The sequence below is a fragment of the Ananas comosus genome, linkage group 15, assembly GCF_001540865.1.
Source record: "Ananas comosus cultivar F153 linkage group 15, ASM154086v1, whole genome shotgun sequence".
Taxonomy (NCBI): Eukaryota; Viridiplantae; Streptophyta; class Magnoliopsida; order Poales; family Bromeliaceae; genus Ananas; species Ananas comosus.
In genome coordinates, this window is record NC_033635.1 from 10,990,555 (window position 1) to 11,015,769 (window position 25,215).

At 35.1% G+C, this 25,215-nt stretch overlaps 3 protein-coding genes across 4 annotated transcripts; 1 reads left to right on the forward strand and 2 right to left on the reverse strand.

The window, feature by feature from the left end:
* On the reverse strand, nucleotides 1,267-5,493 carry LOC109721441. Its single transcript, XM_020249086.1, has 2 exons — nucleotides 5,187-5,493; nucleotides 1,267-3,349 (listed from the first exon to the last, which is right to left on the reverse strand). Exon 2 carries the CDS (start codon nucleotides 3,229-3,231, stop codon nucleotides 1,480-1,482), a length of 1,752 nt encoding a protein of 583 aa, XP_020104675.1. The 5' UTR covers nucleotides 3,232-3,349; nucleotides 5,187-5,493; the 3' UTR covers nucleotides 1,267-1,479.
* On the reverse strand, nucleotides 6,851-12,296 carry LOC109721328 (squalene monooxygenase-like). The gene is made up of 8 exons (XM_020248883.1): nucleotides 11,873-12,296; nucleotides 10,553-10,664; nucleotides 10,187-10,361; nucleotides 9,436-9,604; nucleotides 9,116-9,334; nucleotides 8,462-8,737; nucleotides 7,633-7,911; nucleotides 6,851-7,303 (listed from the first exon to the last, which is right to left on the reverse strand). The coding sequence occupies exons 1-8, from the start codon at nucleotides 12,119-12,121 to the stop codon at nucleotides 7,199-7,201; spliced, it is 1,584 nt and encodes a 527-aa protein (XP_020104472.1). The 5' UTR covers nucleotides 12,122-12,296; the 3' UTR covers nucleotides 6,851-7,198.
* On the forward strand, nucleotides 20,109-23,442 carry LOC109721803. 2 transcript variants are annotated; one of them, XR_002219298.1, is made up of 5 exons: nucleotides 20,109-20,380; nucleotides 20,467-20,662; nucleotides 20,759-20,842; nucleotides 21,491-21,695; nucleotides 23,267-23,442. XR_002219298.1 is itself a non-coding variant. In XM_020249595.1 (4 exons), exons 1-4 carry the CDS (start codon nucleotides 20,148-20,150, stop codon nucleotides 21,641-21,643), a joined length of 666 nt encoding a protein of 221 aa, XP_020105184.1. In that variant the 5' UTR covers nucleotides 20,109-20,147; the 3' UTR covers nucleotides 21,644-21,846. The 2 variants fall into 2 exon arrangements, 1 of the variants encoding a protein (XP_020105184.1); XM_020249595.1 differs by lacking the exon at nucleotides 23,267-23,442 and having other exon boundaries at nucleotides 21,491-21,846.

The following is a 25,215-nucleotide window of genomic DNA, read 5'->3' on the forward strand; positions in this document are numbered from 1 at the left end:
TCCAAAAAGAGACCTATCAATTAGGTACTTGGGCCGGGTAAAAGCCCATGTATTGGGTCTACTAGTCAATGGACTCGGCCCGTATCGCATCCACATATGGTCCCATATTGGGCCGGGTTATATATTTTGATGGGTAGTCCAAAACGAGCGACTTGGAGAGTGTGGTCACCACCAATAAGCTCACCTCCCCTGCAGTATTACCTTTTTCGCCGCAAAATAATTTTTTTCGTGGACTTTTCATCCGAAAACTCGAAGGTTATAATTAGGGGCGGTGAGCGTATACATCTATATATATATATATATATATATATATAGAATGAATGTTTTGAGTCACTCTCCAAATATTTTTATTCAAAATTCATAATTTTTAAATGCTTTTTTATTTTGGATTTGGATATGTCGACAAATTCATTTTTTGACGAAAAATTATTTTGATTTCTCCTTTTTCTTACACAAAATAAGATAAAAAAATAAACTTTTATTTCTTTTTTCTCTAAGGAATAATCTTAGAAATATTACATATCCTTTCATTTTAGGTGAATATTTATAAAATTTTTTTCAATATTATCTATTAATATTTAGTTATTATATTACTTTTTTATTGATTGCAATCAACAATCAACAATCAAATTTAAATTTAATTTAAAATATATATTTTTTTAATCTCATTTGATTTTAAACTTTTATTTCATCTTAAATTCAGAATTAAAACATAGAATTTTTTTAAAAAAAAAATTATGATGAATCTAAAATTTAAGCATGTGTTTTAAACTAAAAATATTAAAATTTTAATTCGCATTTAATTCAAACTTTAAAATTTAATTTTAATCCACTTTAATTAAAATTTATTAATTGTCAATTCTACTTGATATTTAAAATTAAATTAAATTTACTATTTTAAACTCAAATTTTATAAAATAAAAATAGAGCCGACAACAATTATCAAAATTTGAGTTAAAATATGATTATATTGTTTAATAAAATATGACAAATAAATTTATTCTTTAAAATTTAAATTTTTATTGTGTTTAGATTCTTTTGAATTACTATGTTTTTAAGCTTCGTTTGGAATTGTTGAAAAATTGTGTTATGTGTGGTGAAAATGTACGTTAAAAAAATATTCTATTTATTTTCGTACATAATATTACGTTATGCATATCGCGATGAGTCGGTTACAATATATTTTCTACGATCCCACCGAAAAACGCAGAAGCATATTTCTGTATACTTTTATCCCAACTTCTAATAGCATTAGATGGATAGCAATACCAAACTAAGCCTCAATAGTAAAAGAAATTAGTGTTCCGATTTTTTGACCTCTTAAAAGAAAAATGCCCTCTGAAATGAGAACCATACATAATCAACTATGGAGGCGATTCTGGTTGCGAATAAGATTTAAAATATCAAAAACAGGTCAATAAATTTACAACAATCAAGTGAAGCATTTGCTCTCATGAAACAATATTCCAACTATAAGATCTAATAATCTAATCGCGCGGTTGTATCGGCCTTGCATGTTCTCTTGTAGTGCCCGGTTTGGTTGCACCGGCTACAGTGCACCGTGTGTTTCACCCGCCCCGCCTCCTCCGCGCATGCCCGCTTCTTCTCCGGCCGCCCTGGCGGGCGACGGAACTTCGGCGGGCGAACGATTCGGTTCTCCTCCTCGTTTAGACTCTCCTTCAGTATGCCCCACTCGCCCCTCTCCGGAATAGGGTGCAGCGGCTGGGAATATGCCTCGCGGTACTTTTCCGTCGTAAAGCACTTCTCCGTGTAATCGTACACATCCTTCCGACAGTACACTATTGCCGCGACGGCGTGCGAGCACGGTATACCGTACAGCTGCCAATCGCGGCAGGAGCAAGTGCGGTTGCCGATGTTCACAATGTCCGACCGGTCGGCGGATAAGACCTCGAATTCAAATTCATCGGAGCGGAGAACTTGGTATCCGCAAGCGAATTCGACGGCATCAGAAATCCTTTTTTCAGCCGACGGGGCCAACACGCTCGTCCAATTCGCGATCTTTTCCCGTCGTTCGTCGATTTCGGACATCAATTTGGCGTGGATTCTTTCTATCACTTGAAGGATGGGAAGCTCGCGAGCGTCGAGTATCCACTGATGGAAATCTTCGGTGTTCGAACAAAGATGACCAAATCTTGATCCTTCAAAGTGAACCACCGCCCAACGGTTAGGTGGAAAAAGCTGAATCTTCTTAGCTGCATCGGGGGAAACCTCTTCAATCTCAGCCATCCGTTCTCTAAACCCTACGGTGGTGATCGAGCAAGCTGCTTTCCAGAGAAGCTGGACCAGCCTCGAGTTCTTGAACTCCTTATTGATACTATCCGTCAAGTGGCGCATGCATATAGCGTGGTTTGCAGTGGGAAACTTCCTTCTCACAGCTTCATTAATACCCTTCTCCCCGCTCGATAAGAATGTAAGTTTAGGTATTTTGGTCTCATTGCTTCTTTCTAGAAGGTTGTGAAACTCAGATAAAAACCACAACCAGCTTTCATCTGTTTCAAGATCGACGATACCAAATGCAACAGGAAATAGTCCGCCATCCGCATCGAATGATGTAATAGAGAGTAATGTCCCGAGATACTTGCTCTTTAACTCCATTGCGCCAAGACTGATAATAGGTAAACAACTGTTTATAAACCCATGTATCGATGCATTAAATGAAATGAAAAGCTTTTGGAATCGATGGTCCGATCCAGTAGTATAAACCTGGGCTATACTGCCGGGATTACTCAACTTTATTTGCTCGCAGAATGAAGGGAGAAGGCAATACCCCTCTTCAGACGACCCATAAATAGCGGCCAAACCCCTTTCTTTTGCTCGCCAAGCTTGTTTGTATGGTATAGTAATCCCGTATTGCTTTTGAATATCTTCCAATATATCCTTTGGTTTATAATTTATATCATCTCGCAGCCTATTTTCTATGAGATTTACGATCCAGTCCACTGATGCTTGGTGGTGGCCTTGTTGTGCACTTTTCCCACAAGTATGAGTTCCATCAATGCTTCTTATAGCGAATGCTGGCGAATTGGGGAGTTTCACAGCACGGATTCGCCAAGGGCAACCCTCTTTGGCACACTTTGCGAAGTACCGAATCAGGTCGCTCTTTATGACCTTTAGCTCAAAGTGCTGGGCGATAGCAGCTTCTTTAACAGCTTTTCGAAAAGCCTTGACATCAGGAAACTGTTGACCAACCACAAAGTCCAAATCTCCCATTGCACGGTCGAAGAAGAACCGCAGGATTCTCCAGTTTGTAAAGGGTTTCTATTGTTATGTACCATATACTTTTCTCTTGGATTCAAGCAAAAGGGTTATTGATTTACTCATATAAAACCTGGCAAGCAAGCGCAGACAAAAGAAATAGTGAGCAAAGTAAGTCGTTTGAATAATATTGTCGCACACAAGGAGGGACAATATATGCAAAGGACGAAGCACTGAGGAGTTGTAAGGTTAACCTAATGTTTAAGCAACCAGAGACCATCTTTTTATTGCAATTTTTTTATGTTTGAAGCATAGAATGAATCAAAACACTAGAAAAATGCATAAATAAGAACTTTGCATTGAACCACCAACACAGGAGAGTATGATTCGGACAACAAATTGTGAAAGAAAAAGGAAGCGTTGTATAATTGAACCATAAACGAAAAATGACCCAAAAGATATAAACAAGGGTAAACTTCAAATACCACCCATGTAGTTTCGCACTTTCTCACTTTAGTACTCTATGGTTTAAAGTATATCAATTTAATACCTTGTGGTTTCATTTTTCTCTTTTCGTTGGCCCCTCCGTTAACTTTTCGTTAAATCATATACAAAAACTTTAGATACCCCACCTAGGTTTATCGAATATTCACTTTAGTACCTTTTAGCTTTAACCTTGTCACTAATTTAAAAAAAAAAAAAAATTAATGGAGGGAATAATAAAAAAAAATGAAACCACGGGGTACTAAATTGATACACTTTAACCCACGGAATATTAAAATAAAAAAGTGCGAAACCACGGGTGGTATTTGAAGTTTCCCTATAAACAATGCACCTAAATGGCCTAAATATATCTCCTCTATTGAGTTAATAGCAACAATCCTAAGGAGCCACAAATCAACGCATAATCATACTAATATTTAAAGCTCATAAAAAATCGTAAGCTATCACAATAATAATTGTTCAAGCAATAATGCAGCATATTGGGGTCAAGTCCCCAAAATACTTGCATATATTAGACTCTTGGCATATGTTAACAACAGATTTGAAGAATACTCAAAAATATGCCTTGCAGTAAGGTTTATCAACGACAAGCACAACTTATGACCATTTTACCTAATAGGAGCAAGATTAGATACCCCCCTCCCCCCCTCCCTCTCTCTTTTGCATAGTAACCTTAAAGGCTTAAACCAACTAACCTTATGAAATTACACAGTAGAATTAATATGCACAACGAGGGATGATTTGAGGAACTATATGTCTTCGATCATCGAACTAAGCAAAAAAAAATTAATTCAGAAATTGATTCTTTTATGATTGCAACAAGCATCACAACAATGTATGTCTTTTCCACATCGCTCCAATAGCATCATTCATTTCAAACATCCGTACTTTACATTCACAGGATCAATTCATTAATAATAACATATGCACAATGAAGGACGATTTCAGGAACTATCCTAAACTTGCATGTCTTCGATTATCAAACTAAGCATTAAAAAAAAATGATTTTTATGATCCCGATAAGCATCATAACAAAGTATGTCTTTTTCACATGGTTCCAATAGCATCATTCATCTCAAAAATCATTACTTTACAATCACAGGTCAATTCATTAATAATTTAACACTATTAATAACAGTGCAGCACAATCAAAATGGGGCCAGTATGACTACGAAGTAAGAAAATAATCAACAAAACACACAACTTAGGATCAAAAACTAAATCCACAAACCCCTTCATTCCAATAATGAACATTAACAAAATAAGACTAGTAGCGATATAAAATTAATTAAATAACAGTGTAGCACGATCAAAATGGCAAGTATGAAAACGAACTAAGAAAATAATCAACAAAACAACACAACATAGGATTGAACACTTTGTCCACAAACCCCTTCTTTCCAATCATGAACACTGACAAAAAGAAGACTACTAGCAATATAAAAAAGAATCGCATTCAAACTTACAAATACAGTCGATAAATCACTCGCTTTTCCCCTGCAATATACCGTGGGATCGCCTCTCTCTCTCTCTCTCTCTCTAAATCCACGGGTGAGAAGTGATGATCCCTACAGAGGCAAGTAAAACCCTAAGAGAGAGAAAGAGAGGTGATGAGATATGAGAGAGAAAGGGTGTCGACGATGCAATGAGAGAGATAGAGAGAGGGGGATCCCCAGCGATGCGATTAAAACCCTAAGAGAAAGAGAGAGGAGAGAGAAAGGGGTCGACGAAGAGAGAGAGAGAGAGAGGGGGGGGTGAGGGGTGAGAACGATCGAGGGTAATTTGGGAAAAGAGGATGGGGGAGGGGAGAAGAGGAATACGATGCGAGACGGTGTCGCATGCGGAGCGTACGGAGCATACATCCACCGTCGAATTAGTCCACTAGTGATCTCGACCGTCCGTTAATGGACGGTGGAGATTAGGCTCGACGTTATTGGATTACGGATCGCACATGACGGGGCCCGAATCCAGTACGCAAATGGGTCGGGCTCCTTCCACGTTAGTACAATCTACTATTAGGATATTGTTGATGACCCTGTCACGTACAATAAAAAAAGTATAAGAAAAAAATTATTTAATATATTTTTTATGGAAAAAATGGTACTAATTTATCCGAATTATAAATAATTTTGAATTGGTTATCTAACCCTTTCAAAAACTTTAATTTATTATTTAATTTTTTAATTTGTTTGATTTGAGTTAGTCAGCGGCATTTTGACTATAAAATTTGAATGCATAATTTATATTTATAGGCTTAGTTAGTATACTTTATTCAATTCTCACAATTATAAATTTATTAAAAGAATTAGCTTGAAATTTGAAGTTGAAGCACTGCTAATTGATTCAAATCAAACAAAATGAAAGAGTTGGTGAAATCAAAATTTTTAAAAATTAGGTAGCCGATTCGAAATGTTCAAAGTTTAGATGAGTTCTGAACGTTTTTAACTATTACTATAAGCAATGATTTTTACTACAACAGTGAGAAAAAAAAAATCTTAGATATCTTTTAGCGGAATGGTCCTAATATAAAACTACTTTATTTGCTGTTCGTGTGGGCACCGATAGGGATGTAAACAAAGCGGATCTAGGGTGGGAGGGGTCTCCTATTTTTTGACCTATTTTTTTGGTGGAATTATTATTCTATTTTTCGTACTCACTTATAACTGCTCCATTCATGTCGGAAAGAAAACACTAAAGTTTTTACTGGATTTTGAAACAAACTTTTACTAAATTTTTAGCGAATCAAAGCAGATTAAATGAGGGAAGAGATCTCCCACCTTCTATTCTATTTTTCTTCTATTTTTCTAGTCATTCACGACGGAATCAGAATAGAGACGGAAGCTTCATCAACCCGGATTCATTTACATCCCTACATTAAAATCCGGATTCATTTACATCCCTACATTATAATTCACACTATACATATAATACAGATGATGCAATCTTACGTTGAGAACAGTCGAATAATAAAAGTTCCAAATCCTATGTGAACAGTGGATGTTATAAGCTTTATCCCAAGGGTTTCAGCATTTAAAGAAAAACTAAGCTCACTAACACATTTAAGCCAATGGATTTGCTTTACTCACACAGCCAATTATACTACTGAACATCTATTATAATACTACTCAAATACTAAACCAAATGTATGCAAAAATGTACGTAGATAACATATCTACTCTTTTATGTTTACGAGCCAAAGTTGCAGCACACGAAAGTCGAATATTTCAAACATAAGTGCGCATGCGGCTGATAAGGATTACTTAACCGAGTTAGCAGTATTTACACCGCAGATGATCATCACATGCATAAGAATAGCACAACAGCTTCAAGCACTCCGTTTTGAAAGCAAAGCTCTTTCAGATGCCCCTCATCCATTCTTACAAAAGACCCGAGACTACAAAAAGCAAGTGAAATGTAACCCTACGAGCGAAACGGTGAAGTTCCGACGCGAAACGTTTGTAGATATCTGATCTCCATTTCACTTCGTAGGAGGAGCTCTGTAGTACGCTGGAACTGTAGCGGGGAAGAACATTTGCCTAACCCCTTCTGCTTTTATTATGGGGAAAATAATACCTGAGGCGGCCTGCGCAGCAAACATTCCACCGTAAGGTACAGGAAATGAAAAACAAAAGAGAAACAGATACATCTCAGAAAGAAAGAGAGAGAGCTTCTCGTAGCGATTTGAAGCTCTAGTGAGTGCCAATTTGGCCGAGCTTTGGGAATCGCTTCTCTATGTAGAAACAGGTGATAAGTGAAATCAGCTAGAGATTGCTTACAGCGAAAGTAGAAGAATGATTGGAAATTGGAAATATCTATCGCTATTTCTACGAATTACAAGAATGATAGGAACATCGGAAAACTATAATAAAGAAATCACAACTATTGGAATTACTAAAAATGTTCAATACTTACAGAAATCAGCCGAGCTCCGATCCAGAGTCTCTTGGGAGAAGGAAACGGCAATAATAAACGACCCACGCCATATATGGCCACAGCAAAGAAGTGGGCAACCAAGCTCAGGGGACGAGGATTAAGACCAGAGAGCAAAGACACGGGCCCGGTAGAGAAGATACCTCCCAGGCTTAGATAATCAAAACACGCTTGGCGCATTTCATTCCTAGCTCGATCCGGCGAGGCGCTGAAGACCTTGTAGAGTGCGCCAGCCAAAGTGTTTATTGTGGATGCAACCGGCTAGAAAAGAAATTGAAAAATGCAAGTTCTTGATCAGTTACCCTTCAGTGAGATCATGGCTTTGAAATTTTATAAAGATGTGACGAGTTTAAGATAAAGGGATAAATTTATGGAAGTTCTCCCTTTTTTGACTTACCGCAATTTAGTCCCTTTTTCACTTAAATAAATAAACCTATCATTTTATACTCAAATTTCAAAATCCCTGATGTCTGCTAGGGTTTGTGCATAGAATATGGCCTTATCTTGCTAAACTACATTTTTACACCCTCTTCGGGTGAAAATGAAATAGCACAGTAAGTGATGGATAAAATTGTCCATACGCTTCGCTTCAATCAGCTGGAGAGCATGTATACTAACAGGCATTCAGGGATGCTAATAAAAAATGAACTAAAGTAAAATAATGCAAAAGAATAAGTTCGAAAAGAAGCAAATTCATTTCACGTTACACGAAATTATGCCAATTCCAAGTATTGAATAAGCAAATTATTTGATAGCTCAATAAATAGCCAAAGATTTTCCTTTAAACTCTACTAGAAATTTAAAAGCTTACCTTCCGTAAGGTGTAGAATGATTCTAGGTATCTGCAAAGAGAAGAAGCATCATGCAAATCACGAAGAGGCTGGAGAAGGTTTCGCAGTACGACGATATCAGACAAGGCCACAGTCATTCCTCCGCCTGTTAAAGGATGGCGCATATTGAATGCATCCCCCATTAGGAGAGCTCCGGGAGTGGGATGAGGGGCAGCTGGCATGCTCCTATTAGGCATAGTTCTTATGTTTCCCTTATCAATGGCTGCTATGAAGGCATCATACAGTTCCGGTGGAATCTAACATAGAAATGTTACAAAATAAAAAACATATATCACGAGTATCAGGTAAACAAAATAAAATCATATACTTCTTAATAAGGGAGTATTACATATATAATCTCCTGCAAATCATTTATTTGCATAAGTACACATGTAAAACCTGAACGTATGTGGCCCTCGAAAGTGCAGTTTCTTATTGGGGGAAAAACAAAACACTCATTGTAAGTTGGGAAACCATTTGATTCATGAGAAGTTGGTTTTGCACTAGTAAGTTTTGCACTAGTAAGTTTTTTAAAGAGGTGCACTTGGGATATATAAGAGGGAGAGAGAGAATTTTGCAGGATGACATGTAGAAGTTTCTAATTTAAATATACACTGCTACCTACTGAAGTATACCTGAGGTGCTACCACAGTCTTGAGATAATTCGCCATTTCTCCATTGGCTATAGAAGGCACCTTCTGGCCAGGAACATCAACCAAACAGCGAATCTCCGTGCTACTTATTGGATAGAATAAAATGGGTGAAGGATCCGCTAAAATGACGTGCCCGTGATTTGGATAAGGAAGGTTACAGTTCTCCAGAACCAACCCAACAAAACATGAGGGCACATCAACCTAAAAGAAAAGAAAAAGGAAAACTCTACGCTTTACTTAAATGCACCATGTATAAATGGAAATGTACGGAAAACTCAAAACATTGACAAATGTATTTTTACCCTTGGAGAGCAGAGGGAGCGCCTCAAATTAGAGAAGCAGCCATCACATACAACCGTAAGAGGTGCATAAGCTTTGAATTCTTCACCAGATTTGGTCTTGTATAGAACACCCTTAACAGTACCATTTTCTTCGAGCAGTGATGTTACAGTTCCCTGTTCCAATCGGACACTACAGAATGTTCAAAAAAAAAGAGTCAATTCTTGTGCCCTAACCAGTGAATGCATGAAGAAAATGAAGTTTACAACAAAGGGTTCAAGAGTAACTAAGAAGAGAAGTAAACAAGATAACCAGCAATAACCCGTAAGAATCTATCCAATAATAACATTATAATAGCAATTGGGGAAAACGTCATGCTTTTATTGCAACATTCTAGCAAATACATAGCAGTAAATTGATTTAGAACAATTAAGTTCAAGAATCCCAGCCTTCTGCTCGAGGCCAACAACAAGAAATATTAGAATAATCTCTTTTCACAAACCAAATATTGCAGCAGATTTCTTTCCTGCTCTTGCACTCAATGCAGAACAAACCAGATAAGAGTCCTATACGAATATTTTCCCTATATTTTCTGGTTAATATGTTTGTCTAATTACTTGAAGCTACATAAGGAAAAAGAGAAATACAGGCCTAGATATGAATTCAAGCACTTCCAACGTAAAACTGAAGGACTTCAACCGAGATATGTCATTCTGTCTCTTTAATTTCTGACTAAATCAGATAGAAATAGAAAGCCTCAGAAGGAAGTGTTACTTGGGCAAAGATGCAGCTTTCTCACGCATCCTCTGTATGAACCGGCCATTGTGGAAGCTTCTTCCAGCAACATCTGAGTGGAATTTCTCCAAGGGGTAAGAAACTTTCGCGTTCTTTCCATCTTTGAACAAAGCATACCCAAGGACTCGTTGAGCATCGATTTCTTTCACACAATCTGGAGAAAAATGCAGGCCAGTGACAAGGTATATCTATTTTGCAGGATATTTTACAATAACAATCAAGTCAAGCAGGCTACCAATTTATATATGAGGGCATGGAGGCTAGGTAATTCTCAAAGCAATTTGAACATATGAACAAGTTTTGAAAGGGATGAAAAGTAGAATTAAGATGATTTGCCATGCTTACCCTCAAGGCCCAGCTCAATCAATTTTAAGTAGCCTCCCGGTTGTAACAATTCACCAACAATCCGATCAGGCTCCGACAAGTCTCTTTCGATGACATGTACTCGACGACCGTCCTACAATAAAGAAAAAATAGTATAATCTAGCAATGTAAGCTAGGTCGAAAGAGTACAAAACTCTCAACCTTTTATTTTACGTAACTCTTTTTCAGTTTTAATTTCCAAGGCTATATTTCTACAAGCATCTTTACTAGAAACCTAAGAGAGAAAAGAAATGAGACGGACTAAGAACTTCATGCTTAGATTTTATTTATTTATTTACTTACTTGTAAAGAAGGACAAGAAACATATAAAAAGATGAAATCAGAAGTAAGTCGAGCAGGGTAGGTAAAGATCAAACTGCATTGAACATTTGATTCACAATTATCACCCCAAGCATTCAAATTTTCATTCAAAGATTTGAAAGCCAGAATAAAGGAATTATTCTATATGACTTATCCCTGAAAATGACACCAAGCCGAAAATTTGACATTTTTCGATAAAGATTTGGAGATTAACTGTTAGACTAATCTTTCTGCAGCATGTTAGTAAATAGTTTTGACTTTTCACCAGAATGCTAAATACACCCCTAGGCCCATTTCCTATCAGATTGACCTTTTCCAACAATAAGGTATCGGAGCTAACTCTGAACCCCTTCATTCAGTGACATCCTGGATCCAATCCCCACCTTCAACGTCTAAAGGGGTTAAATTCTCTCATTATATATTTATATTCTAATGGATTAAATCACAAAGTATTACCTCACATGTCGATTCTACGTCCATTTCAACCATTTCAAAACCATGATGCATGTTAGGTGTGATGTCAATTAATGGAGATGTTAACTATATTGATGGGCCCGTTTCCAATTATATCGATATTGTGGGCAGCGTAATATTGAAAAGGGTTTATTTTGAAACGTCCCTGGTAGCTCTCTCATCTATGCTCTTATTTTTCCATTTTATTCTTTTAAGTAATATAAAGATCATAAATTCAAAACTTTCTCCAATACTTCTTACGGTATCTGATTACAAATTTTACCGATCAGCAATCATAGAAACGGCTTCATTCTGGTTAAAAGTACCAAACTTTCCTAATATTTTCTGCACCACAGAGGGGTTTATTGTGCATTCCCTACTAATCAACACAATCTACGGGCACAACAGAAGCGAATAGAGAGAGGAAATGGGAATATGATGGGCAAATAGTAATATATAGAAGCAAACTCCCATCTAATATCGATTCAAACCCTTTTGGAGCATTCACATTTTGCCAAGTCCCATTACCTTTCCGAGGGTGTAGGCGAGGGCGGATCCGGCGACCCCAGCGCCGACGACGATCACGTCGGCGGCACCGCCGTCTCCGGCCACCTCAGCGCCGGATTCCCATTTCCCGGCGACCTCTGCCGCCGCCGCCGGAGATACGGCGACCGCCGCCGTGCTCCGCCGCCTCCTCCGATGGAATCCGACGAGGAGGAAGAGGAACCCTACGATCGCCGCGACGATCGCTCCGAAGAGGTGGTGCTCCCCCACCATCCCTTCCTCCGCAGAAGAATCGCGAAGCCCCTCCCTCTCCCTCTCCCTCTCCCTCTCCCTCTCTCTAAATCGCAGTCGCTTCTCCTCCACCTTTCGTCCTCGCCGAGCAAATGGGTAATATGTATATACATATATGGACGGGGTCGGGTTCTCCGCCTCCTCCGCCTCCGCGCTCCTCTCTCTCTCTACCGTTGCTTCGCGAGTTTTTAATTAGGCCAGATTTTATGGATGACACCCTCATCTATGCCAAATTTTGAAATGCCCCCCTCGCCACTATTCTATCTATTAATTATTAGGGGCAATTGCTTGTATACCCTTGAAAAGTTTTCGACTTTCTTATTTAATCCTCTTAAAATTTTAATATCAAAAATATTTTTTTAATATTTCAAGTTCTTTTAAATATATCCCAATAGTTAAATTCTGTCAGCGAACGGTTAAGAACGACCGTTATCTCTGTAAAATTACTAATTTTCTCTTTCAAATATACCTTCTACCATCATCAACTTCTCTTATTTGCTCTTGAGTTAGGGACAAAATAGGTATTTTATTTTTTAATTATGATAAAATTTTAGCTCAAGTTTAACTCGAGATGACTTAACAAACACTAACAGTAAAAATATTTTTGAATAACAAAAAAATTAAAACAAAAAAATACATGTAAATAAAATATTTCATAAATCTTGAGAAATATATAGACAATTATTCCTAATTAGTAATACCCTGTCAATAAGAAATGGCAAGAAATGAGAAAAAAACTTCAATGGAGAGTTCCCCAATAATGTCTCATTAAAGAGCTTTGATTTCTGTCATGTCACAGTTTTATTTCTATCTAATTACTGTAATCCTCTACTTTATAAGGTTTAATTTTTTTATGTTTTAGCATTAAAATAATACATAATAAATTTTTAGATAAAAATAAAACGAATACGTGGCAACAAATTGGAGACTCTCTAATGAGGTATTGTTGTGAAGCTTTTTTCTAAAGTTTTATCCACAAATCTGTATGAGACATATATGAGATGGAATACTTAACTCTATCATAAATTCAGAGCAAATAGTAATATAATATTTGCTATACCTCGAATTCGAACACATCCTATATCTAACCTAAATTTTGGAATTAAATTTAATAAAACTTTAACTAACTGTCATAACTACAATGAAAAAAAATCGATGCTCCGAAATGTAAATTAGAAATAAGGAAAAAATACAATTTCAAATTGAGTAGCCTATTTCCAAATTCCCTATTGTTGAGGGGTCTTCATCCATTTCCATTTTATGAAAAAAAAAAAAGAAATTATATAAAATTAGCTCAAAGATGATATGTTGTGGGGAGTGATGAGTTCCTTATTCTTACCGCGCGTGCCGGACACCGTGTGACAGCTGGCACACGAATCTCGGGGCGGGGCCTACCCCTTCCGCATCGCTCCAACACGAACCTTAAAGCAGATTATGATCCATGATGGTGCTGATGAGCCAGGGGAAATTAGTACCTGCACCGGGTGCACCACATCAGTTGTGCACCACGGAGAACTAACTCTCTCTCTCCAGTGTTAAGCGGTTCAGATTTGAAAGGTAGGTAAAATGGAGGGAGATGGGGCTGCGGTGCACGCATGACGTGGTGCACGTAGTTTACTCAATTATTGGACACGAAACCGCTGCGATGGCTTTTGGTTCTCCCGAGTCAACAAAACCTGGTTCGGGACCCGGATTTAAGGAGCATTAATTAATTAATTAGTACTAATCCCAGTAGTTTGCACAAAAGGGTAAAATGCCACTGAATTTCGTAGAAATTACGGGTAAACCCTACATGGTTTTGAGAGAAATTCTCCAAACAGAGGAGGGTAAAATTGTCTTTCTAAAATGTCCAAGATCCGAATCGTGGGGTCTAGTGGGTGTTACAAAGTGCTGTTTGTCGTTTGATCAGGGAGTTTAAGGCTAATTGACTTTTCTTAATTATATAGATTATAGTAAAAAAAAAAATTTAAAAAAATGATGCATGAGATGTGAAACAAAGTATTATCCTAACTCATTTTAATAAAATTTTACAATCTAATTTATTAATTTTTTAAAAATTTTAACCTATTTATATAAATAAAGTATAGAAAAATAATTAATATAATAATTTGTGATAAAAAAAAGTAATTAATACGAAAAGTAAAGGGCAAGCAGGTTTTTATTTAATTTAGCTTTTTTTTTTTTTTCTAAAAAAGTCCATAGCCCAAAGGACTCATCAATAAATGCATATCAAAAAAGTTAATTTTGCAAAGTCCATAATCTACAATACCTACCAACGGTACTGGCACTGATTGATGTGGTACGCAGTTAAGAAGTGGGGTGTTAACTATCGATCACACCATATAACTGCGCACACATCTCATCTATTAAATATATGGGATATAAGATATACACTCCTAATAGGATGTATATGTGGCAATCAGTGCAGTATGCAGTTAAGAAGTGGGGTGTTAACTATCGATCACATTATGTAACTGGCGCACACACCTCATCTATTAAATAGATGGGATATAAAATATACATCCCTAATAGAGTGTACATGTAGCATTACTTTCACCCCACCCATCTAAGAATAGGGTATTGTCCACTAGTCACTTGATGCGACTAGTGAACAATAACCCCCCACCATCAGATGGGTGGATGTACATCCAATCGGGACGTACAAGATACACTCCACCCATCTAAGGGTAGACTGTTGTCCACTAATTATTTGGTGTGACTGGTGGACAATACCCCCACCTTTAAATGAGTGGAGTGTATATCTTACAGTTCCAAAGGGGACAAAAAATTTATGGGCATAGTCCCCAAACTAATTAGTTTGGGGACTATGCGGATCGGCGCCATGTGGCCCGTCCGACGGTCACGAATGGAAAGAAATAAAAAAAAAAAGGCCTTCTAGTTTGGAGACTACGCCAATAAAATTTTTGTCCTTCCAAAGGGGTGTACCATAGCACTACTCATTAAAAAATTAAAATATCATGTATATTCTCTCAAATTTAAAAAACTTTAAAAAATAACTCTGTCGATATGTGTCTGTCCATATTAAAGTTAATAATATTTATATTCCAACTTTACCCCTCTCAATTATTTAATGATCAATTACTAATTCTATTTCATAAATACTCTCCATTATATTTCAAAATTAATTAAATTCTATCTAAACTACAAATTTAGTAAAATTCAATTGATTTTAGTTTTTTAAAAAATATTCATTTCAATTAAAAAAATATTTTTATTTGGAATAAATTGTAGTTAAATTAAATTTTATTTTGCTTTATCGTCAGAATGATAAGATAATTTATTTTAGTTATATTAACTTTTTTTTTTTTTACTACACTGATTGTAAATTAATAAATTTTTTTCATTTGACTATTTAATGTAGAAAAAATTCGTCGCTATGAATACTTTGTAATTAAGAGCAATACATTAGTATAAAATCCGATCATAAATAAACAAAAAATAGTTGTATTATCAAAGGACAAACTAAATTCTTGTACATGAACCAAAAATAATTTAAATAATAAATTGAAAAGATAAAAATTTTAGGTAATGAAACTAGCATAAATTCATTAAATTTAATTTTAGGTAATGTTCACAAAGTAAGATAATTATTTCATTAAATTTAACACTTTTGACTTTTTCAGTTGAAACTAGCATATATTCATTTAATAGTTAATTATTAATACCTAATTAATCTAATAATTGAATTTTTTTATTTAACTGATTACAATATTTGAAATCTGAATGGATAACAAAAAAATTTTTAAAAATGGACCACGTACATTTATATGCCCCTCACAAGTTTAGAGACAAAATGGACAATTTTATTCTTAATCTTCATTATATTATGGTATAACTAAGATTAAAATGAGATGAGGTTTTTTTGAAACAAAGTAAATATTTATAGGAACAATTTCAATATTACAAATTATGTAGGGGCATTTATGATAGTTTTAAACTTTTTAGTGGTACGAATGAAATTATCCCTATTATCTATATTCAGTCAATCATAATTTTTCTAAAACATAGTATAATAAAAATTTTTTAAAAAATTATGATGAAATCGGTGAACTCCAGAATAGCAATTTTATTAGTTAGGGACACCACATCACCAATATAACCGTTGTATTTTAGATTTTTTTTTTACCTATCAACTAATATTGGCATTGATTTATAAATCTGTAGTTGAAAATAGTATATAATGTAACAGTCATATAAATGGTCGTGGTGTCTCTAATAAATCAAATTACATTCTTAGATTAGCTCATAATATTTTTATTATATATTTCTATTAAAAAAGTATAATTAATTAGATATAATTAATGTGACGTAACTGCTGTACAATAAATTTTTTTAGAGTAGTTGAGAGGATTTTAATGCATTCATATTTATACACAAATGTTGCTATTGGGAGAAGTTAAATTCGAAAAGCTGCCATTGGAGTCCCTATCAATTGTCCTGGCACTAATTAATGTGACTGCCTCAATGTTTTTTTTTGTACTGATTAATTATATCATTGGTCCCGATCTTCGTACCGTTTTTCAATTTGATAAATAATTATTCTTGTAAAAACTTCAAAAATCTCTCCCTATGATTTCGTAGTTTCTCACTTTGTCCCACTGTGATTTAAAATGTATCAATTTACCCTCCTGTGATTTCTTTTTTCTTTTTTTATTATTATTATTATTTTTTCTTAAATCAGTAATAAAGTTAATTTAAAGGGTACTAAAGTAAATATTTGATAAATCTAGATGGGTATTTGAAGTTTTTTGTATATAATTTAATAAAATATTAACGAAAAAGTTACCAAAAAGATAAAAACGAAACCACATAGGGACAATTTGATACATTTTAAACTATAGGGGGGCAAAGTGAGAAACTACGAAACCACTGGGAGATTTTTTGAAGTTTTCCCATTTTTTTAATTAAATATTTTATCTTTTAATTTTAGTATAATTAAGTTCCAACCGTCTGTATTAAAATTAATAAAAAATGTCACGTCATCCCTATGTCAATGTCATAGAGACGCTGTGTTAGCGCTACGAAGGCACTGTGTCAACACCAACTTATTATACAATTTAAAATTAAATTTTATATTATTTAAATTTTAAATTTAAATTGCATTTTGAATTAAAGTATAAATTCAAAGTAAGATTTTAAATTTAAGATTTAAATTTAAAATTTAAAATTTGATTTTGGATTCAAATTTAAAGTCAAATTCAAATTCATATTTTGAATTCTAATTCTAATTTAATTTCAAATTTTGATTCGAAATTTCAAATTCAAAATGTGGATTTGAATTCGAAGTTTAAATTCAAATTTAGAATTGAAATCAAATCTTAAATTCAAATTTTAATTTTGAATTCAAATTTAAAATTTAAAATCAAAAATTTTGAATATGATTTTAAATTTAAATTTTAGTTTTAGAATTTTTATTTTAAATGCTATTTCAAATATCAAATCAAAGTTAAAATTTTAAGTTTGAAATCAAAATTTAGATTCAGTTTTAAGTCAAATTTGTAGCTTGAAATTCAAATTTAAAATTACATTTCTGGCTAGTTTAAAATTTTAATTTAATATTATTTCTGAACTTAAATTTTTGCGGACTAAAGTAAAAAAAGAATACAAATTTTAGGGACTAAAATGGATATGCAAAAAAAAGCGCCAAGTAGGCACCGGTATGACGACTCCGTTATTTTTAACACTTTTTTTTAACGACTTAGACGTAAATGAAATGAAACCAAGAGATTAGGATCTGAATTACAAAAAAGAAAAGATTAGGGATCCAAATAAAAAATAATGAAGAGGTTGGGGGCCAATAATATAATTAATTATTATTTGTACACACAAAAGTTGATGGTGATGGATATGGACACGTGAGAGTGGGGTTGGAACTTGGAACTGGGAGTTTCTCAACTGTAATTTGTTTACAAAAAAAAGCCTGTAAAGTGGTACTAGCATTGCATTATTATATTTTCATCCAAAAAAATTACGCCACTAGAATTTAACTTCTTTACCATACTTTTTTAAGAAATTATTATATTTTTCTCTTAAAATAATAAATTTGATAATCCAAAATGATGCAATACAATTGCTACACAAAAGACCATCTCTTTATTCACAAACTTCAATATCAGCTTCTTGAATTCGCTTGTAAAATAATAGTTTTTAGTTCTAGAGCGATTCTACTTATACATTTTATATTATAAATATAAATCTTATACCGTAAAATCTTTGTGGTTTGTGTTTTTTTAATGGGTAAACTTCAAATACCACTTTTGTAGTTTCACACTTTCTCATTTTAGTGCCCTACAGTTTAAAGTGTATCAAGTTAGTGTCCTGTGGTTTTATTTTTATCTTTTTGTCAACTTTTTTGTTAATATTTCGTTAAATTATATACAAAAAAACTTCAGATACTCCACATAGGTTTATCGAATATTCACTTCAGCATACTTTAGTTTTAACTTTATCGCTGATTTAACGAAAAAAATAGTAAAATTGATAATAGAAAAATAAAAATAAAATCACAGGATACTGAATTAATACACTTTAAATTATAGAGTAATAAAATGAGAAAATTTGAAACTACGGGCGGTCTATCAAAACTTAAGAAAAACTTTATCAACCGTCCAATATTAGGATTTATTATTACACCGGTGTAAAAAGACGTACAAAATAGCACTAATTTTCTTTGATTTCAAATAGGGACACGTCACACAAATTGAGTGTATCGGTGTACGGTCACCATCAGGTGTACAACTAGGGCATCTTCTTTGATTTTTAATAGGGACACGTGGACGCATTGCCTGTGTGGTCACCATTGGTTGTAAGCGGCAAAGCAGATTCCCCTCGAAGCATTTATGGGACTCAAATTTTGTGGGTACCGTCCCCACGAATGGACATCACGTGGCCGATTTCACGGGTGCCTATCTCTGCTGCTTTCGCTTTTTCTGAAAGTACGGGGTAATTTTTTTTTTTTTTAAATTTCTATCTGTGACTGTCGAATGGGCCACATGGCATTCATCGGCATAGTCCCCAGCCTAATTAGTCTGGGGACCATGTCCATAAAATTTTTATTCGTATTTATGAGAACCTCAGGTCTTATTTGCTATTGCATTTTGGGTAGATTTTAATTTGCCGCATTATATTTTAGCGTAATTTTACTTTATTATATAACATGATTTAAAGAATTACACCTCTCTATCATGTGGATTTATTTTAGTTTTACTATAAGGATTAAATGTATACAGGTCCTCATAAATATAATAGTGAATTATAAATATATTTATACAAAGTTCAACTAATATATGTTGTTTCTATAAAACTTCTAATATTTGTAAATATGTCCCTCTGGTTTGTTACCACTTATATTTTAAGTAAAATGTCAATTTTGTCATCACATATATATCCCTCCAAAAGCCACAGTAGTATAATATAAGAGGGGCAAAAATGTCAAGTTATCTCATAAACTAATCATGCTTAAGTATTTAACCTATGGTTAACTAAAATTTTCTAACGAATTCTATTGATGGGGATATTTTTAAAATATTAAATATTTTACAAGAACAATATATGAAAGTTGAACTTTGTAAAAATATATTTGTAATTCATATTGTTTGTAGAGATCTATATGAAATTAACCCATACTATAAAGGCATATTTTTTTTAGTATTTAGAATCGAAATCAGAATAGGAATAAGAATGAACCTGAATAAAAAACGGAATGATAAAAGCTCCAATTCATTTAGTTCACAAGAGGAATCGGCATCGAAATCACGTTCAAAATTCAAAAAAAATAAAATTTTGTACTATTTAAAATTCGTAGTCAAAAATTTGAAATTAAACTTACAATCACAATTTGAACTTCAAATATGACGAGAAGGGGAAATCCAGTCCGGTCCACTAAGCACTAAATGGGCCGGCCGTACTGGACCGGGTTTTTTTTTTTTCGAGGGGGTTTAAAATGGTTTTCCCCCGCTTCCGAGGACTTTGGCGCGTGACGCGAGAAATGGATTTCGAATGCGGCGACGCGGGCGCGTGGAGAGCGGCGCTCGGCGCGTACGCGGCGCGCGTGGAGACCCTCGCCGGCGCCGCCGCGTCCAAGCGCGAGCTCCTTCCCCTCGACTCCTTCTACCGCGGCGACCTCCCCCTCCTCCTCCGCCGCCGCGGCCCAAAACCCTTCCTCTCCAAATCCGAGCTCCTCCGCGTCGTCCAATGGAAGCTCTCGCGCGGCCAATGGAGGTGACGTACCACCCCATCCTCCCCCTTTATCTCTCTCGCTGGCTCGCTCTCTCTCGTTGGTGATGGGTTCGCTAGGGTTTGTGCAGGCCCCGGCTCATGGGCTACGCGGAGGCGCTCGGAGAGGCCGAGGTCGAGGCCGCGTCGCGCGCGGCGTTCGCGGCGATCCCGGACCTCGCCCGCGCCGTGTCCGAGCTCACGGCGCTCAAGGGGGTCGGCCCCGCCACCGCCTCGGCGATCCTCGCCGCGTTCGCCCCAGAAATCGCCCCGTTCATGTCCGACGAGGTGGGATCCCAAATGGGCTCTTGTAAAAATCCCTCCTTTTCATCTCCCTCATCATCTTTTTCTTTTTTCTTAAATTTTTTTATGGGTTTTTGATAGGCTATGATGGTTGCTATGGGGAACAAGGAGTATACGCTCAAGCACTATCTTGCGTTCGCGGAGAAGCTACAAAAAAAGGCTAAGGTTCGTTTCTCTACGGATCAGTTGAATCAGTTCCTGTTTGCATTTGTGCACTTAAATTGTTCGATATAATGCCGCAGTTGAATCAGAGCTTAGGCGGCGTCTTGCGAACACTCAAATTATGTTCTTATGTGCTTCTAATATTTGTAGGTTTAGCTTTCGTATATGAGAGTTAAGCATGCCAGGGTTGTTCTTTCATTTTATTTGAATTAGTTATAATTTAAGTAAGTGGGAACTACAATCCCCGCAGCTCTATTTATTAATCTTGTTGTTTGTCGATCTCCATAGGAGTTTCAATTTTTATTGTGTCTGCAACCAATTATCTTAACTTCTAAAGCACTTGTTGAAATATTTTGCTAGTTATGTATTTGCATTCAATTTCATGTAGACTTATTTATGGCTTGAAAATTTAGAAACTTCCCAAAAGAAAAATTCTCAATTTTTTTCTCTGTCTCGAGTCATCTAATTAACGGGATTTTTGAGGTTTGATTCATCGGTGCATAAGTAAAAAAACCTGGATTGCTAATTGAGCGTAGAATCTGCGAATACTTTTAGAAGCCTTCACAAAATTGAATTGATGATATTTAGCTTGATGTTGAGACAGTAGTTGGTAAAGTAATATCTTGAGTCGTATACTGTTGTTTTCTGAAGGAATTAAGCGTCGACGGGGAGAGTTTCACCCCGACAGATATTGAGAGGGCCCTGTGGAGCTCTGTTGTGGGCTCAAAAGCGCTCAGTTCTTCCGAGAAGGATGTTCCAAAAGCCGATGCCAAGAGAAGCAGCAAAAGAAAAAGAAAGCCTTGAGCTGAAGCTTCTTCAGTTTTCGTCAGTGTCGTCTATATCGCAGCATTGGAAGGTCAGTGTCGCTTAATTACTTATGTTTTTGTTCGTTAACTGTTGTGCGCTCTCTCTCTTTCTTTCTCAAGTACTCTTTGTGTACATTATGGTTGTACTTGTATTAGAAAACAATTGGAAAAAATGAAGACAACTACAAATTGAAGATCCTACTTCAGTTAAACTAGAATAAGGGGAACCAATGTTTGATGTAGAGAAGAGAAGTAAAAAAGATGATAATCATAAATTAGAAAAATAATAACAAAAATGTTGGGCTAAGTTTGGGCCAACCTATGTCCAATCCTTATTTGATGCGGCCCTGAACGGTTGCATGCAATTTGTCATGCTAAATGCGTATAATTTGTCACATGAAACATAAAATATTATATGTTATCATCAGAATCTTAATATATTATTTGTGATATATAAAAGCCTAAGGTTTTTACAATCGAGTCTATTAGAATAGGTAGGTAGTTTATCTTATTTTGTTGGATATAAAGATAGGGGAACTCACATTACATGCAAGCACAAGAGATAATTGGCACGGGCCCAGATTGGATCCATTTCTCCTTTCTCTTTTATAGGGTCCGGTCCCGCCCACAATTATGGAACTACTTTCCGAACCGGCCCTGACCCAGCCCGCCGATATATTTGTCGGGTCGGGTCTGCGCTATTCAAATGCCTACTAGATTTGAAGTTATGTTCCAACAAATCTTTATGCAGGTCATGATTTTTCGAATAATTTTAGAAATTATTTAATTTTTAATATGTATATATAAGTCCTTGGGTTCTTAATTTTTTCCTTTTTTAAAATTCCCTTAGCAAATTTCAAAGGAATCTAAGTATGTTACATTCATAATTTTAACTTTATTCTCAACTTTGGTGGACAATAATTACTTGTATAAGACTCATATACATCTCAAGTTTAAAGGACACAACTGTGTTAAAAAAAAATAAAACACAAAAGTTGAAACTATTAATGAAGTATTCTTAGTCTCTATTAATAAACCTTCGTGCGACTTTTCGATTTGGTTTTCAACCTTTTGATTTTACCAATTGAGTCTTAAACATTTAGTAAAACCTCTTTCATCAAAAAGTCCATTTTTTCGATCTGAAGGGATCTGGTTGGAAAGAGGAGAAAAAATAATAGACCAATTACAGAAATTAAAACAGTTAGGAACCGAAGTCAAAAAAAAAAAAAATCTTATTAAAGTTTAGGAACCTAATCAGGTCATAAGTTGTTGACTTCGCTTATAATTTTATTCATATGGAACCTAACCTTAGCTTTGAAAATAGGACTTAGTCAGATGGAAACTTTCCTTTGTAGTATCTTTAGGAGGTTGTGCTTACTCACCAAACACTTGCAAAGTAAATTTTTTATGTCTAATTTTTTCTTTTTTTTTTCTTGGTTGGTTGTTGTTGGAGTGTAACCGTGTAAGGATCACAGAAGCTTCTGTTCATCTTCATTATCCATATTATTATTGCTATTGTGGGTACCTCAACAAAATATAAGATCAACTTCTGATTTAGATTCTTGAGCTTCATGATTATTTGATTTGATTCGGGGAGATTTTGTTTTGTTCCAATTAGCAGATTCTGGTGAAGAAATTTACAATCCTTGCATGCCAATAACTAGTATTAAGAGGGTAGGGGGGAAGAAACAAACTTCTGCAGCATTTCGAAAATGTCGTATATTTTATATTTAGAATGACAAGCTGTTATCATGTTACTGAGATTGGGAGTGTCAGGGGATTTGTACGTCGTTGTTATCTGTTCTTGTTGTACCGTACTGCTCATTTTTCAAATTCCGTCAAAATATGGAAATGACAAAATCTCAATGTATCTACTAGTTGGGAAATTTTGGATGATTCTGATAGATTTTCTAGGCATGTAAAACAAAGAAGCAAATTAAATACATACCAAAATCCAGGATCAAATAAGATAAAATAACTCACAGAGCGCCATCGAGAAGAAATTCTTGATCAATCCGCAGAAGCGTGAAGTTCGGCTATGATCTAGAAGTCACGAACTGAACTTGGGTGATTTGGTTTTTCCTCCTATTAAACTGATGGTAATTCTTCACCAGAATACGTATGAGAAGGTGGCAGGATCAATATCCCTTTATATAGAGTCCAGATTGACTTCCCATCAAAGTCTGATTAGGATTCTATTTAAATTTAAAATAGATGGGACAGGAATAAAATATACCATATCAAGTAGTTCTATATCTATTAGGATTGACCTTTATCTATAGTAAATTCAGATTTGAATATGATTAATTGAGCCACAATATATGGAAATCCTAACAGATTCTGCCAGATTACCAACACCTCTTACAATTTTTCATCTTGAGTTGTGTGGTGATGATTTCAACATATTAAATGAAAATTATAAACAATTTTTGGGAAACAACCATTAAAGAGAGAGAGAGAGCCAATGATTTGTAAAGAGAACTTAAGGAAAAGTTAGAACCCACAAAGAACAAGGGTAAATATGACATTCTACATATCCCAATCTTATGACCTGTCATTGTTTGATAAGCTTAGGTAGCCCACTTGTTTTCTCCCCAAACCCCCAACCTTTTCGGCTTTTTTGATGTGGTCCCTTTCTTAAGCACGCCTGCCTCTTTGCCAACAACATTATCATCATAAGTGGCGTGTGGGGCAAAAAAATAAAAGTAAAAAAATACAAAAGAACCATGCAACTTCAATGAATGGTGAAGAAAAAAAACAAAGGGAAAAAAGAAAAAGAAAAGTTCATAGCTCAAAAGACATGGTGAGCACTATGGCTTTAGCTTCTACCTAACTACCTTAAATCTAGTCATGCACATCATGGGTTTATTTTGATTGTCGTCATAAATTATTCAGTGATAACTTGCGCAGAATGAAAGAGAATTTTCGTCGTAGTTACTGTTCAGTAGGAGTTTGACTTCAATATTTTGTAATATACTGATCAATATCATTTGTTAGAACAATACAGTCCACTTAATAACTTGAACTCTAAATATTTGATGTCATTCTAAGTATCTAATCGTATTCTTCATCTACCAATTGTTGAAATAAAAAAAAATATGTACAAAATAAGATATTTATGCATTCAAAGAGAGCCTATATATATATATATGTTCATACTAGTACAGTTACTAAGAATTTTTTTTTTATTTGATCCACAACAAAAGCTCCAGGTTTTGCTATTCAGCAAATTTAATAGTTTAGTCACTTTTTAGAAAAATGAAGATCATATTCCAAAATAGTCCATAGTTGAGGATTTTAATAATGAAAAACATTTTAGTTTGTGAATAGCTCTAAACAGATTCTATAGCAGGGCAAGTAGGTCCTCTATATATATAATATTAAGTCTACAAAAGCACTTTTCCTTAGAGCCACAAGTGTGGTATAATGGTGCATATATGATTAATGCCTATTCTAATCAAAATGAACCCTTACAGATAGTCCCAGTTCTCTTTATATATTTTTTAAAAATTTTATTTCATGTTTTGGGGTTCAAAAAGAGTATTCTCGTGTCGACTTGCTTAGTGCTTT

Bases quoted from the DNA above. Each gene is read 5' to 3' on its own strand.
- LOC109721441 (XM_020249086.1), bottom strand. From the start codon at position 3,231: ATGGGAGATTTGGACTTTGTGGTTGGTCAACAGTTTCCTGATGTCAAG.
- LOC109721328 (XM_020248883.1), bottom strand. From the start codon at position 12,121: ATGGTGGGGGAGCACCACCTCTTCGGAGCGATCGTCGCGGCGATCGTA. The intron at 10,665-11,872 runs GTAATGGGACTT...TCTTTATTGTAG, and splicing joins TCGCCTACACCCTCGGAAAG to GACGGTCGTCGAGTACATGT. The intron at 7,304-7,632 runs GTAAGTATTGAA...TTTGCTGCGCAG, and splicing joins TCGGAGCTCGGCTGATTTCT to GCCGCCTCAGGTATTATTTT.
- LOC109721803 (XM_020249595.1), top strand. From the start codon at position 20,148: ATGGATTTCGAATGCGGCGACGCGGGCGCGTGGAGAGCGGCGCTCGGC. The intron at 20,381-20,466 runs GTGACGTACCAC...GGGTTTGTGCAG, and splicing joins CTCTCGCGCGGCCAATGGAG to GCCCCGGCTCATGGGCTACG. The intron at 20,663-20,758 runs GTGGGATCCCAA...GGTTTTTGATAG, and splicing joins CCCCGTTCATGTCCGACGAG to GCTATGATGGTTGCTATGGG.